Source organism: Falco naumanni, chromosome 8, assembly GCF_017639655.2.
Source record: "Falco naumanni isolate bFalNau1 chromosome 8, bFalNau1.pat, whole genome shotgun sequence".
In the NCBI taxonomy this organism is placed as follows: Eukaryota; Metazoa; Chordata; class Aves; order Falconiformes; family Falconidae; genus Falco; species Falco naumanni.
Window position 1 is genome coordinate 33,359,814 of NC_054061.1, and position 16,232 is coordinate 33,376,045.

The window sequence follows — 16,232 nt, forward strand, 5'->3', positions numbered from 1 at the left end:
CTCATGTTTTACTTTGCTTTTCAAAAGAACACATGCACCTTTTCTCAGAAAGCTCTTTGAAACAAAACAGCCTGTCTTTAGTGCTACCTCCACCCACAGCTGCAACAAATACTCGCTCGCAAGAAGGGAAAGCACATGTCCCTGCTCTAAGCAGCACTTGCACCCTCGACAGGTCACTTCTCAAAGGTAAATCTCTTGACCATCTACTTGTCACATTTAGAAATGGGTGCTGGAGAAGACAGATAACACACATAATTCAAGCCAAGATTAAACCTGGTTGAAAACCAAGGTTGGTAAGAATCACTTTTTCCCTTGTTTTGAAATATGGTTCCAATCCAGGGAAGACCAAAGTCCATTTTCTGAAAAGTTATCAGAGGATAAAAAGGCCAAAGGCCCCAGAATTGTTCTGGCAGATTTGTGTTGTAGGCAGTGCCAGTATTAATACCTGTGCTATGGAACTGGAGATCCTGCACTACATGCATTATAAATCCAAAAAAAAGAGCTGTCGACTGGTTCCGCCTGCCGATGGCAGGTAGCTAAATTCCTGTAAAGCTACAAGGCATAGTGACCAGCGTACAGATAAAAAAGGCAATGTGAGATCTATCATCCAAGTCCCAAAACCAGAGATTAAGTTATACCATAGGCATAGCACTGACTCTCTGAGCAAGGGATGGTTCAGTAATCCCAGATGGGATATTTAAAATGCACGGCAAATTTCATGTGTGCCTTTTATCAAGCTGTTTCCTGGGAATATTACTTAATGAGTAATATGATTTCTATCTCCATGGACATAGGTGTTCCCTGTTTCCAGATATTCATCCATTTTTGTTTTAACCATGGATCACCTCTGGGGTTCACAGTTTTCTGTGAGTGCCCATGTAACTTTGCACAATGAATTAAATAAAGTGCACATAGCATTTCAGTCATATCATGACCTCATTTGGAAATCTAAAGATGTAATTTAAACCTTGCCTATTTTTGTGTGTTATATCTCATTCCGCGAGCCTCAAGTTTGTTTGTATGTTTTCCCCCCAAACTTGAAAAAACTCAAAAGAGTTAGGCAAGTACAGCCCTGCAATTCAAAAGCTGGAACATTTCATGATGCTGGCAGTGCTGCTTTCCTGATAAGAAATACAGGAACCAAAGAGAAAGTCCTTACTTATACTTAGGAAAGAGAAACAAGGAAAAGTGCCACAGTAATATTACTGAGCATGAATAATTAGAAAGGCAAATTAATGTCAAAGGAGGCATTGCCAGCAGAGATAAAACAGTCTTCTTTTATCAGGTCCAAGTGTCACCTCAGTGACCTCAGTTTCAGGAAACCATTCACAGCAAAAAAAAAGTACATATATTTCTGTATTTTTCCAAGGGAAGAGGGTCCTTTGCATTTACAGGGGTCCTAGCCAAGATTCAGAGCAGCAGTTGAGAGGCAGTCTCCCGAAGCCTAAGGAAAATTTTAAGAAACTACCATGAGAGAGAGAGAAAGAGAGAGAGATGTCAACTCCTGGCTGAACAATTTATTTCCTTGATAAAATAAACATTTTGCTACAACATGACAGTATCTGGGAAAAAGTTAACAACCTATAGCTAGTGAGCACTCAAGAGGGCTAATTAAAGTGCCAAAATGTTTTATGCCAGGTTTTCTTTTTTCTAGCTATCATGTCCTCCCTCTTCCACAAGTGAGGGCAGTAAGAACTCAGTGTGACAACGGCACTAATGCTAGGTAGCATTCAAGCAACAGAAATATATCCTCTGGGGTCATAATTCACTCTTCTTTATCATACCTTCACAGGGAAAATTCACTTAAGAGTCAGCAGTCATTTTCTATTACATAAATTTAATTTTGCTTGTGGTACCATAATTCATCAGTCACTATAAGGGAGCAGCACTCCAGACCGTGCACTGCTGAATTTGGCACATCACTTGCCTGGGCAGGATCAGTGCAGAATAGCCACAACAATACTTACATAAATGAGACCAAATCAATCCCTTCCTTTGCCCTTTAGAAATTCAGTAGTTAAATCTAATCTAATTTACTGAGAGTAAAATATATAGGTTGGAGGAAGGAAGAAATCTCTTCAAGTCAATGCCCAGCCTTACCTGGTAGGCAACTCTATATGCATCATCTTTCACAATGCTCTAGAAAACAGGAAGATTTCTAAAGAAATACTCCAGATTTGGTATTTAAGCAACTACCTGCTTTACCACCTACTCCATATTCCCACGATCATGCTCTCCCTTAGCTCTGCCATAGTCAAAGTTTACATCCAACCTTCCAGCTTCCTTCGTATCAGCTACAACCTACAGCAACGTTGCCAGGGTGACTTCCCACTTACGGGTGTTTTCTATTCAGTGCAATCCCACTGCTCAGGTACTGGATAGACTCCAGTCCGTAGTGCTACATGGCTTGACCACATACAAGCACTGCTGGGATGCAACAGCTCTCCTCCCTTGAAGTTCCTCCAGCAGTGCAATAGAAGTGTGTCTCTTGCACATGGCTCAATACAGAACTCACTGGCAGAGGCGGAAAAGGCCAAAACTCAGCTCATGGGATGCAAACATTTTGCCGTAATGATGCCAGAGGGATAGAAGGCTTGGATCACTACCTCTATAAAAATTTTGTAAGATAATAAAGATGATTAAAAAACCCCTAGTAACAGGGGTTCAAAACAACACCACCAAAAAAAAATATATTTGGGAAAGTAAAGTATATAACTAGAGAATACTTTAATAGCACTGAAGAGAAACAACAGCATTGAAGAGAGACAGAGATCTGCTATATAGTTTTTAGTTCTGCTTGGCATATCAGTTACCTTGCTAAGAAACTAAGTAGAAATGAACTGCTCAGGTCTGTATCAGCAAGAGTACTATTGTTAGCAGAATAACATATACATCTGCCTTATGGTATTGTTTTTAATTTCTCCATGCCTTTAATTCCCTTTCTGGAAATGGGGATCTCTCTCATTTTTATCCCAGGTCTGTATTTTCTGTATTTGATAAAGTAATGTCTCATATTGACATACATTTTTAATTTTTTTTTTATCTTGGTATTCTTATTTCAAGAGGATTTTCATTGAAAGATTATTATTATTTCATTATTTTGTAGCATTTCTTTAATCAAGCTTTTCCAAGTCATTCCACCTTTGAGAGGAGCTTTAGGCTTGCTGCTGATTCCAGGCCAGTCTGAGAGCACAGAGCACCAAGATCAGAGACATCTCTGGTGGGATCAGCTGTATGACACAGGCAGAGCTGCTGTGCAATGCTGGCAGTAGCAAGGATCATGGTCCCAGTACCGGCGTGCTCCAAGGGGCTACTTCCACTTTCAAGTGCCTAGAGAGCTGAGCTCATGTGTTAATAGAAATTTGCAACTAGTTCCTACTCTGCAATGCCTATGCCTCCATGTCAACACAAACCACATGGAACCCCACCTTTTATTTGCAGGATCCGTGTCCTGTGACAGGGATAGCGGGGCATGCACTGCACGGGGCTGTTAGGTCAGCTTTACACTAGTGTGAGGGAAAAGACTTTAAAGACTTTTCCTCCAGTGACATTTAGGGAATGATGCCAGCCATCAGGAACCAGGAGCTGCCTACTTGGTGTGGTCAGGTTTCCAACTCCACTGCTGGAAGCAAGTGGCTGAACTTCAGCTTCTGGGATCGACAGTTTCAGAGAAGGGAGCGTTTGTCAGCTCACCTTAACATGCTTCATTTCGTTATAAGCTGCCACGACAGAGTAGGATCTTTGGTTTTTCAACTGTGGTTTTAGACACTCTAATTTCAATGCTTAGTTTCCAGATTAATTTGTGCTGGGAAGCAATGATTTTGACCACTTTGTGTTGTATATGTTGATGGTGGCATCTAATAAACATAGTAATTTTCCTTATGTCCTCCTTGTGAGGTATGTAACAGAACAAGTTTCCTTTTCTATTGAATGAGTGGGTTTTTCCATTTGGTATTTTTTTTTTTTTTATCAGCACATGCTAACACTAGGTAATAGTTTAAGGAAACACTACAGATTTAGAAAAACGTGCAGCATATTGGTGCACACCTTCATGGAGTTCAAACCCAAATTGATTAGTAGCGTCAAGGAAGAAAGTGCACTCCTGGTATCTGTGCCACATGGAAAGAAAACTTCCAAGGAACTGAGAATTCTTCCTAAAGAAGAATCTGAAGCAGTACTTCCTACATCAGATCCTAACTTCTGTTTCAGTAACAACATCACAGGGAAAAAGGTATTCTACCTTGCTTAGAAGCCTTTCAAGAAAAGAGAATCCACCCCTAGTTAACTTAATTCTAAAATCTTCCTTCTTATACCAATTACCTGCAATTAGAAAAATTATTATTGCGAGATTTTATATATCACCACTGATGTGGAAGAGGTCAAGATCTTAGTCTCATGACTGCTGGAAGATGAGCCGAGTCCAGTTTCTACTGGAAAAGATAAAAGTATATAGTGTATGTTTATTTTTAGAGATTAAAAACTTTTCTGTTATCATTTCAGAGCTTTTTTTCACATCCAAAAACAACAGGAGGAAATGAGAGCTGCTCTCCTCAGCATTCTGCAAAAGCCAACAAAAAAAGCCATTAGGAGATGGACCAGTATCACCAGAAACAGCTGTTTTACAAGCCAATGGATCAATGGGCTTAACAAATGAGAATGCCCTGCATACTAGCGCTTTCTTGACACAATTCCCCAATGCTTTGAATCCAAATATAAAGACCGAAATCCTGTCTGCTGTGAATTGAATAGGGCAAATATTTCTCTCTAAGGAGAGGTTTTTAGATAGCATGCTGAAGAGGGCTTACTGTACAGAAAAAAAGCTGTCTACTTTGCCTTTTGAAAAAGGATGAAGAAATTCTGTATAGTAGGTTACCTAGAACCTGACTTGGATGCTCAATGGGGATTACACTTACTGTAATAGTATTCATCATCTACTGAGTCTTTAGCAGTGAGTGCAGTTCATGAACCCATTATTCCCCCTCTATATAATACTTATATAATACCCAAGGACAACCCAAATAATTCTTTTTCTGTATATGAAATAATTTAGGTTACAGATTGCAGATATAAAAATAAACATTTTTATATATTCTCTCTTTATTTCTTTTTATAAAGATGCAGACCTACAGCCCTTACTTAAAGTCTGTGTTTCTACTATACAGTATTTAATAAAAATGAAATGTTTGAATCCCGGGATAATTGCCTTAGGTATTTTTGAGAGCAAAAAACCCAAGAAAATTAAAGATATTAAGGACTAAGATCCAGATATAAGAAGCTGCTTGAACAGGTATTTAATTTAAAAGGAGTAATCTCTCTCTTTTTTTTTTTTTTTTTTTTTTTGAGCAGACTTGGACAATTCTCTTTTTTAATCTGAAGAGTCTTATATTATCACCTGACCACTGTCTGCAGCCAGGAAAGCCTGAATATTTAAAGACTTAGTAACACTTCTGGAGCCAGGCATGTAATTAAGAATATTGTCAAAACAGAGACTGCTACCATAAAGATTGCTGTGAATTCCCATCCACATACAAAACTACCTCTGAATTTGGTTCTGTATTCTGTGTTGGGACAACACAGGACAATATTATAATTAATGTACAAATGTAATATTTTCAAGAATTTCTGTCTCCCCACCAAATTCCTAATAAAAAAAAAAAGAAACAGAAAAAGAGACAAGCGCAATGTGCCATCAGATGTAATTTGTGATGGCATCCAACACATGAGTGACAGAGCAGAACTAGGACTCAGCTTTTCTGGCCCTCAGTCAAGTGCTCTGTCCTCTGCACGGAACGTTCCCCCTGACGAATGTTATGGCTAGGTTCAGATGTCTCGAGAGAAAGCCAAATCCTTGCTGAATTTACAGTAATGTTATCTCTTTCCCCACTTAACAACAAAAAATCTCCTGCCTTTTTAGGAGTTTGAAATGCAAAGGTAAAGCTTTGCTCTAGGGCTGTGCTATCCCGAGAGGAGACAGAAATCGTTACTTGAAGCCCAGAAGGAGCTGGCTCACAAACAGGTTGAAAGAAATACAGATGACTTGAGGCACAAGGAGTGTTATTAAGCAGACGTGCTACTTGAAATGGGAATCTTTGAGAGGTTGTGGTTTTCTTTGTCTAAAAGGTTGTTTAGCATTTTTGTCTGAACATCCGACTAATGCGTTAGGTGATCCTCGGGCATAATAGCAAGATTTAGGGAAAGGGCAAAGTACACCAGCTAAATCTTTGAAATCTTTTGCCTTCAGAGAGTAATATCAACTCTTGAATGTTACTTGAGAATTGTTTCTGGCACTGAGTTAATACATCGATGGTCCCAGTGCAGGATTAATCTGCTGCCATACTGGCACTGTTAGCACTGCAAAGCTCTTTACATGTGTTTGTAAATGAGGCTGCTGTGAACAGCCAGAGTTTTCAGAGGTAGGAGCACTTGCTCTTGGCTCTTCAAGATGAAGATCTCACTGGGGCACACAGAGAGGTCACCCACAGAGGCTCCAGCTGTGAAAAAATTCAGAGCCTGCATCTGAACTCCTGGGAGTAACTCTGCTGACTACGCTGGAGTTAAATAGGCAGGGAAACCATTATTTGCTGAACACATTACCTATCAGTGCCGTTATCAATACCCCATGAGTTAATTTTAACATGTATCTTACAATGTTTACCGAGCACTATCAACTCTGTCAAGAAACCTTAACTTGAGAGCATGACATGGTACAGTCTTCCCGTGCCAATAACGCAGTACCTGTCTATGTGAGAAGATAAATCTTCCCAGTTCAACAAGATGTACTCAGATCATCCTAGAAGATAAGCTCACCTACACCCTGGAGGAAAAAAAATCACATTTTAAAGTTGGAGAGTAAAATAACTTGGAATGATAGTGAATTGTTCCCATGTGTACAATGTCACCACCAGGAGTTTTGTCTTGGGTCCTTGCACAGCCTTGGGATCCCCTTGCAGCAGATGCTAACATGTGCTAAGGGCTTTGTGCAAGCAGCACACGAACTGATGTTTGAACTGAGACTGAACACAGGTGTGCCTCCATGCTGCTCCAATGGGAAGTGAGACAACTCAGCTCTATCTGTCATTAATTTGGGTAATGTGTAGAAAAACTGATAGAGAACTATAAAGCGATGCAGGGAGTTAATTTCCCTCGGAGCAAAGACAGAGTAATGCAGCATTCTGGGGGCTAAATTCTCTCAGTATTCTGGCATTAGCATCAGTGACAATAAGGAAACTGTTCCGCAGGAACTCCCTCTAAGGATGACACACTAGTTGCTCAGATTCAATAAAGCACATACAAGTATATTTAAGCTTTAACTGTACACTGGAATTTGTTTCTATTCATTAAATGTATGTAAGGACACATGAACACACAGATAACCTTGAGTCAGTAAGTGAACCTACCCACTTTAAAGTAAAAAACATGACACAACCCAAGAACTGATTTTGCTTTTCCCCAGTGTTAACATTTTTTTCCCTATACTATATGGTGCTCAGTTTCTCTCATACACATTCACCATTCAGTTCCAACAAGGTTTTGGATAGAAATTCCTATAACCTTTTCCCATCTCACATCCTTAAATCAACTGTTGTCATGATGATCTGTCTTTCAGGGTACCGCCTGATAGTTTCCCGTTCTGTTGGTACTATAGATCTTTGTATGCAGCTACAGCATACAATATGGAGCATCTTACCTAGACCTTGCCTATCTGCCAGAATTCATGCAACTGAGTCAAAGGGCTTGGGGCAAATGAGTAAAGCTTATGCAAATGTTTAAAATTAAGCATGAGCTCAAGCACGCTACCAAGTCAGGGCCTTTCTCAGGAATGATAAATGTGCAAAACATGAAAACGAGTCCATGTGGATTGAAGACATATGAAAACACTTCTTCAACATCGGGCAAAGTATTTGCATACATTACAGTGGCCTGTGGATTGTGAGGATTAATACTTTTCTAATGCACATTATCGGTCAAAAATGCAAAAGCACAGGGACATGCCTTTAAGATAAATACAACAGGTGGTCTATACAAAGGTAATTTATTTACAATTAAATCCTATTTCTGAGTCCAGAATAAAATAACTTTCAAAATAACATCTGCACTGAACCTTACTTGTGAACTTTACAATTGCAAACTTGAACTCTGATTTTGTGAAGACACCCTTCTACCTTGTGTACATGGCAGCATAATTAAAGCCCTGACAAACAGATAAATCCATAATGGTACTGCAGAATTCATCCTTTTGCAAATTACATATGATTTCAAAACAACACATGAAAAGAATATGAACATTCTCTCAGTGGATATGACAAACTTCATCAGCATAGCTAAGGTAAACTATTACTAACAGCCCATTTACTCCTACCAGCAACTGCTAATTCAGCTGGAGATTGCAGCTGGAGGTATCAGGGAGACAAATCCAAGTCAAGCATTCTAGTGGAGCTGGGAATTTGGATTCAGATCATCTGACAAGTAAACTGACAAGTACATACGTGCTGATAGTGTGCAGCATTCCAACAGAATCTAGTGCATCTCAGGGCCATCCATATGCTCCACCATATGTCCGCGAGGAGAGGGGTCCAGAATCACAGTCACTGGAATGGATAGGTCTCCCAGGCTCTCAAGATACCAGCCAGGATCCCAGTATTGCTGTATTAATTGGTGTGTAAGCACCTGTACTTCCTCCAACAAACTGCTGATTTTAGCTCAGAGGGCAAATATGGAACATATTTGTTTGCTCATTCAAAAGCTGGCTCCCACAGGGCAAGTTCTACTAGGGAAGAAAAGTTTGCTCTGAGCTGTGTTTCTTCAAAGCCAATTCAACCTCTGTGGGTTAACCACAAAGAAGCTGCTGCAATGGAGAAATTACCACGTAAAACAGCAGTACTGTTTACCAGAAACAGATTGGCTTTTAATAGCCTAGCATAGAGCAATATAAGTTTCAGCTCACCCAGTAGAAGACAAGTTGCTTTATTTTGCCTTCTATTCTGCTCTTCACTTACACTTTTCTGAGGGCAATCAGCTGCAGCGTATTTTCATATTTCAGTCCTACCTTATCGCTGTCCACTGTGTTCTGTGATGTCCTGGACGCAATGGAAATAGTGTCAGGTTGACTGCTGCCATCTCCTTGGCTGTCTGCATCATCTACTCCATCTCTGTAAAAGTCATAATAGGGAAACAACAGTGTAACACACCACCTTGGAATGGACACAACTTTATAGGTGGATTTGAGGATGCTGAGTCAGCGTGCCAGAGCTGGCTTTCTGCTAAAATTACTTCGCTGATGCGGTCCATACTGCTATGTGGCTTGCAATTTAAAATTATGTCACCCTCAGCCATAGCACTGGGATTAGCACATAATCACAACGTTGTTGCTGGAAACAGGATGGCCATTGCCTGCATATTTACTGCATAAAAGGCTCTGGTGTTCACAAATAACTGTGTAATGAGGGTGTTAGGCAGAAATTTTCCTTCAATTAGATTTCTGCCTTAACCGAAGCCATTCAGCTCAGGCTACAGATGATACTGAAGGAAAGGGTATTTCTTTTGTCTCACAGGAATGACATCTTCAGGATGTAAATACTAAGCCATAAAAATTATACCCAAACAAACATAAATACAGCATAGAGCTCTACAAGTCTACCTCTATAAGTCTGCTAGAGGTTATTTTCTTCTCTTTTGCTGTATAGATATAGTTCCCCTAAAATTTTACTGGTCTCTCAATATGAACATTTAAATAATACAAAATACATATTTGAGGACAAAGAAAAAAGAACAAAACACTAAAACCAAAAAAACCCAACGCCTCCCTGTTTTGTGCTAGAAAACTCCTGTATTGGTGCACACCCTGAGGAAGAAACGCCTGGATCCTTGCCTTGCTACAGGTCTCCTGGGTGACTTCGGTTACTTATGCTTTGGATGCCTCTATAATACAGCCTGAAGTAAAAGAGTGATAAAACTTGATGAAGAAATAGAGATGCTCACATTACAGGTGGCTTTTGGGAATAACAGCACGACAGCTAAAAGAACAACTGATTTTCTATAATTTCTATTTAATCCAGGATTCAAAGAAGTTGATGAAAAAATTAATATTACTTCACAGGCTGAAATGAGTTTGTATTTGATGATGAAGCACAGATTCTCCATTGTAGTAATATACTGTCATGACCAGCTGTGATTTTCCTTGTCAAACAATTCAAAATGCTAAACAGGGAAAAAAATAATCTCTTAATACTCAAATGTGAAGTAAATTGTACTTTGGGAAAGAAACTAACCTTGGACTCTGAAGAACATTTACTGTTCATTGCTCTATAATACTTTGGAGTACTAAAATAAAATACCTTTGTATGTATATCACAGTAAAGCTTTCTAGCTACTTCTGCCAAGGCAACATAAAAAACAAAGACAACGAAAACTGAGTTTCACTGTAGTAAGAAAAAGCAAGTGAATCCAGTAAAAAGCACACAGACACTACACTGCTGTTGGTTGATGTTGCAGCACAAGCAAGCTACCAGGCTGCAACAAGACTTTACTGCCATCAGTCATATTTTACGGTTCATGCTGTTTCTCCTTCCTCCAGAAGCCAGACCACACTGCTCCTCCTCCATCCAACCCCCTCTCCATACTCCTCAGGGCTATTTAACCACTTAGCAGGAACGAGCTACACCTGCACATTGTCCATGTCAACCAACCCACTGCCCTGGGGCAAGGCCACAGCTGCATGTTATCAATGCTGATCAACACACTGCCTGCATTCCTCTACAGGTTGAGAAAACGCTAGTTATTTCATGTTGTATGGAATGACTGAGGTTACCTTCTACTGTTGTTTCGCTGCTTTGCTGGTGTCTTGGGGAGCTGAATTGGCTCCTTCAGAGCCCCCTTCAGATGAATAATCCTTTCTTGAATGACTTCCCGGATATTTTTGATCCATTCCTGTTTTGTCTCAATACTGGATGCCTAAAGTTCCACAAGGCAGAAAGACAGACTCTTTATCATATTCCCAGCATATCACCTCCTATGTAGAAGAATCGTGGCTGGCTGATGAAAATGCATGATTAAGTATTTCTCCTCTCTGCTATATTGTTTTAGCTGCTGGAGCACCTGGTAACCCCAGGAGAACTGAGGGTATTTTTACCAGACCTACTTGGTAAGCAACAGCAAAGCAGCTAAGCTCTGGATAAATATATTTAATGCTAGCAATACAGCGTGCTCTGTAAAGGGAAAATAGATTATCAGTGCAAGGATTTCCTCAGACAAAATAACTATAACAGGAATTCTTCGTTCAAAACTCACTTGACAGAAATGGCTCTGGAGGTTTGAGGAATAGGTTGATTGTTGGTAAGCCCAGTGGCAAAGGGCTAAGAGAATTACACCTTCCAGCTAAACACCTAGAGATGTGCCCTGTGTCAGCATGCAGCTTCTCAACCCAGGTTCCAAGAGGAGACGCAATTTCAGCAAGGCTGCACAACTGCACTGTCTTGATTCATACTGAGGCCTTAGAACTGAATTGCTCCTGGTGCAGGCATGACCCCGCTGGCAGACATGGAAGCCACGCAAATATGAGGAGGAAAAAAATTGACCTTTCATTTAGCACTCCCAAGGCCTGTACTAGAAGCTCTAAAGGCAAAGAAAACAAATAGAAAAGACTTACTTTGAGCACTGTTTTATTGTCTGATGATGGTGTTCGTCCAGACCACAAAGCAAATTTACAGGGATCTCCTTCAACATGTTCAGTCACTCCCAGTTCTGAGGTCTAGTGTGGAGGAAAGATGATGACAGATTTCATATATATGAAGCCTCATGTGTCCAGAAAACTTTCATTTGTAGGGAGAACTGGGGATACAGGGATGGGTAGGGGAGCAAGATCTCGTCTGCTTTGCTACACACAGGTAAAAGAAACAGAAAATCACCAGAGGATGGCAGGGAAGCGAATGGCTTGAGCGATCCTCCTTGCATTTCTTACCCACCCTTCACATCTGGCTATCATAAACCTGTGCAGACTCACTACGAGCTTGGCTTCCAGATGAGCTCTGCAGGGCCCACAGCCAGCCATTGCAGGTGGCATGAGTATCCCCAACCCAGCACGGGGACAGGGCAGCCATCCCCCATACCCCACCTCTACCTGCAAGAAACACAACACCCAGAATATTTTCTCTGCAGCCACACCTACCAGTAACTTGTTCTTGTAAACATATTTTGTGTGTCCTGAAGAATCTTTGATCTCTTTGCTAAACACCAAAGAGATTTCAAAAAGGAACAAATGCCTTTCACGACCTTTCCGAATGAGAGACTTGGGATCCCACACTTGGAAGGAATCTTGAAGAATCAGCTCTCCCTGGACGTCCAGGTTCTCATCAAACCCTAAAACCACAAAATACATTGGCTTGTATTGGTTCTTGGGACCAGTAATGCCCAGAAATGCCAGACCAGTAAGGACTTGAAATAAAAGGGTGTTTCTCCTTTTTAATGCACATTCTGAAAGAACATTAATGGGCATCCATTGCCCCAGTGAAAATATGTTTTTCTCCTACTGCAACGATGTAATTATTTCACCAGAGGCAAATAGGTCATATGTACTAAATGAGACTGCTGCTAAAGTGTAGTAGTAATTACTGAAAGATAAATGTTATAAAGGTTTCAGTGGAGGTTACTGTACAGAACTGCAATGCAAGAAATCTTGTGCAGATCCATATGAATTCAGAGAAACCTAATGGCTGGAAGCGCCCATAGTACCATGATGCCTTCAAGTGTGCTAACCCAGCCTTCAACGGACTGTGGGCCCACAGCAGTGACATGGGGGAGCTACGTCTATGAGAGAAAATTGGTACGGTGTCTGAAACAAGCTTTCTAGGAGGAGTTTCTCATATTCCAAGCTGCACATCAAAAGCCTTCACATGGTTGAGGATCACAGGACTCTCCACGTAACTGGGAGGCTTGAGGGAAAAGGGAGTCTCTAGTGCAAGATGCCCTCCAAGCTGCTGTCTCAGCAGATGGTGGGTCACACTTCTCACCAGAGCTGGGGACTGCTCCTCTACCAGCACAGCCTGCTATTGCTCATGCCAGATAGCCCTGAGACAGCAGCAAGTAGCCTTGGTTGCTGCTCCGAATATTCGGGAATATTGTTTTATACGAAGACAGCTGTTCAAGTGCTTGTCTACCCTAACAAAGTCATACCTGCTTCTTTATGATTGCATGGTGCTGGTGATCTCATGGGGATAGATTATCCAGGCATTATTTTTGGAAACCTTGCTTTTCACCAGCCGCTACAGTTAAAACCACCTTTAGAGTGTTGCTACCTATGCTGGGTCAGTTTTCCCCCCTGCAGTTTTAATTGCCTGGTCTTGACATGCTGCTTAGCTACTGGAGCATTTCCTTTTTCTTGACCGTTTTAGTACTCTTCTTGTTTCCTGGTTCTGACTCAATCCAGGCTGGAAATGGTTTTCCCAGGCCAAGAAAATGTTTGAGACACAATAAAGCATTCTGCCCAGAATAAAATTTTTAAATTTTAGAAATATTCCACACATCAAAAAGTCAATATAAGACTTAATTTTCAAAATATCAAAATACTTGTTTCTGTAATTTTGAAATACTTTTTAATATTTTTTTTTCTCTCTTTTTTTTTTTTTAATCTTTGGGATAATTATACTAACATTTTGAAACACAAGCTGTTTTGACACAGAAAACTAGAACTTTTTCTTTTGAAATGTTGAGATAGTATTTAGAAATGTTTTCATCCAATAATCATTACAGCTGCCAGCAGCTAAAGTGATAGTGGTTTAGGAGGTGTTCTTTTGTTTCATGAAGTAAGAATGTTTCAACAAAATGTATATATACACATTGTCTATGTATGCTATTACACAAACTTATGTGTATGTACATACATATACACACACAACGTAAATAAATAACCCCCCAGAACTTCCTAGATAGCTTTATTCTTCCAAGACTTTTAGAGAAGTATCAGAAAGGAGCTAGGAAGTACCTGAAAATTACCATCAATCAACAGTATTGCTGCAGTCACCCTGTACTAACTTCCCACAAGGTTACAAGAAGGCTTCATTTGTCAGCGGGTCCCTCCCCTCCCCTGGCCACCTGCCCATCTGCTACCTTCCAGCATGCTGACGTGCATTGCATCGTTGGCCTTCTTTGGGACACTGAGCATCACTTCCAGACCATCTTTGAGTTCCCCTTTGCCCTCCTCGCAGCAGGTCAGCAGTTCCTAAGAAGTAATGCAGAACACTGGTAAACAAACTGACCAACATGCTGGCTTTGTATCCAGTTCTGTTACTTAATACATGCAACCGCTTCGCTAGTTGAGACACAAGAAAGCTGAACTGCATCCAAACCCACTGTGGATGCCTACAGGTAGTGGGCATCAAATGAGAATAACTATAAAACAAGGCAAAACAAAGTGCTCTCAAGTGAGACTGTGCACTTGGGAGATTTCTGGAGCTTATGCCTGTGCTGTATTCATCAGCCAGCCCAGCTGTGCCAGCTGTGTTGCAGGACCCCTGCCTGATCCTGCAGGGCTGGCAGTGTGCTGTGCCCAGGGCAGGGAGGTCCGATTCACCTGGGGGGGAGACCAAAGGGGTGATGACTGAAAGGGTGTTTTAGCCTTCCCTTTAGCAGATGTTTTGGGCAGTGCAGGCTCGCTGCCCCACAGCACTCTCCAGGCTAGGGTAAACCCGTGTGTTGTTTCAGTAAACTGGCACAAAGCACAGATTTGTTAACATATTGAAGGTACTCAGTAAGTACCTTCCTAGTACAGCATACCACTCCTTTGATCATATCTGGTCCTAGCTTTTCAAAGGTAGAATCTGACTCTTCCCTTTTATGCCCCAGATATTTTTTCCTCTCTGGTTTACTAGTTTTGAACTGAACAGTGGGTGGTTAAGATCTAAAATTCACTTACTCATAAGATACTGCAAAAACCTGTAATCAGTTTACAACAAACCAACAAAGGTGGGGTTTTTTTAAATGGGAAATATTAATATTTACTTGGACATCCTTGTTTTGTATATGAAGCTTTTCTCTGTTTTTCAAACACAAACATGTTAGCTTCCAAACAGAATCTAATACCACTGAAGGAGTCTCAGTCAAAAGTTAGCAAAACTTCTCAAAGTTCATTACCACTGTCATTGAAGCTTTTAATCAAAATCAGTCACAACTTAGCAAGAAAGAAAGTAAACAACTCTGTCATTCCTTCAACTTCCCTTTCACAGTTCTTGTTTTTTTAGGGTTAAATTTACTTGGACACAAATAAACCCCACCAGTTGAAACAGATGATCAGGTTTTTACTGTTCCTTGCTTTCTTTCTGTGAGCCTTTTCCTTTAAAACACCCAACCTCATCTCCCACTCTTTTGCCATGCTCAGGCCCGGGAAGCAGGACTAGCAGCTCAGCAGCAGCTTGCAGGTCAGGAACAGGGGATGAAAGCAGCTCACTTAAGAATAAGTGAACACATTACACCTGTGAACTCCTCTGCACGAACTGATCTGGACAGCTCACTAAGGTACCTTCAGTAAGAGCTGATATTTTGTGATCCTCTGGACAGGCTTGATTAAATAAGAAGAGATAGAGTTGGCCAGTCCATGTCTTTGTTGAATTTCCTAGAAGAGATAAAACCAGCAGTTAATCATGGAAAACTCTTAACCCCCTGCCAGACAGAACCACCCACAACTAAGTTTAGCTCTGGATCTCTGCATTTCTTTGTTTAGTTTTTTAACTCTTACTTTTGCTTACATGCAAATAACTGTGGTCTCAGAGAGGCTGGCAATAAACTGCAGAGTCCCTCCAAGGCCTCTTAAACTGCAGGGGCCCTGTGCAAGTCAAGCTAAGGCCACGCTGAGTAAACAACACAGGCTTCAATTTAAATACGACTTATCTGTCATGTCAACTGGTTTCTCCTAGCTATGAAGGCTGAAAGCAGAGTCTTAATGTTCTATTAAAATGCAGTGACATTAAATTAAATTACATGCAGAGGGTGTAATTTAGCTGTCAAAACATAAAGACCCAGTAGCATTTGAAAGCCCTGGGGTAGCTGAAATACCCGCAGATGAGTAACAGGTGTGACACAGTGCTGACAGACCTATGCTATCCTCAGGTGGCACCTGGGGACCAGGAGAGAGAATCTTCTACAGCACTGAATACTTCTGTTTTGTCACCCGAATCTCAATCAAAATGTCTGTCATGATCAGTGTGATGTGCTCATGAACTTCTGGAGACACTGCAGATAGGCAG

At 40.8% G+C, this 16,232-nt stretch overlaps 1 protein-coding gene across 8 annotated transcripts in view; it reads right to left on the reverse strand.

The window, feature by feature from the left end:
• KALRN (kalirin RhoGEF kinase) overlaps positions 1-16,232 on the reverse strand; it is a 528,347-nt gene that overhangs the window by 133,572 nt on the left and 378,543 nt on the right. For all 8 annotated transcript variants that reach the window (XR_005829443.1, XR_005829442.1, XM_040604676.1 and 5 more), the window contains exons 28-33: positions 15,509-15,601; positions 14,101-14,212; positions 12,164-12,354; positions 11,645-11,746; positions 10,808-10,950; positions 9,047-9,149 (exon numbers count right to left, since the gene is read on the reverse strand). Coding sequence is in view for 6 of the 8 variants with exons in the window: in XM_040604676.1 (XP_040460610.1) it covers positions 9,047-9,149; positions 10,808-10,950; positions 11,645-11,746; positions 12,164-12,354; positions 14,101-14,212; positions 15,509-15,601 (744 nt within the window). In the remaining 2 variants the exon portion in view is untranslated. The remainder of the gene's footprint in view (positions 1-9,046; positions 9,150-10,807; positions 10,951-11,644; positions 11,747-12,163; positions 12,355-14,100; positions 14,213-15,508; positions 15,602-16,232) is intronic.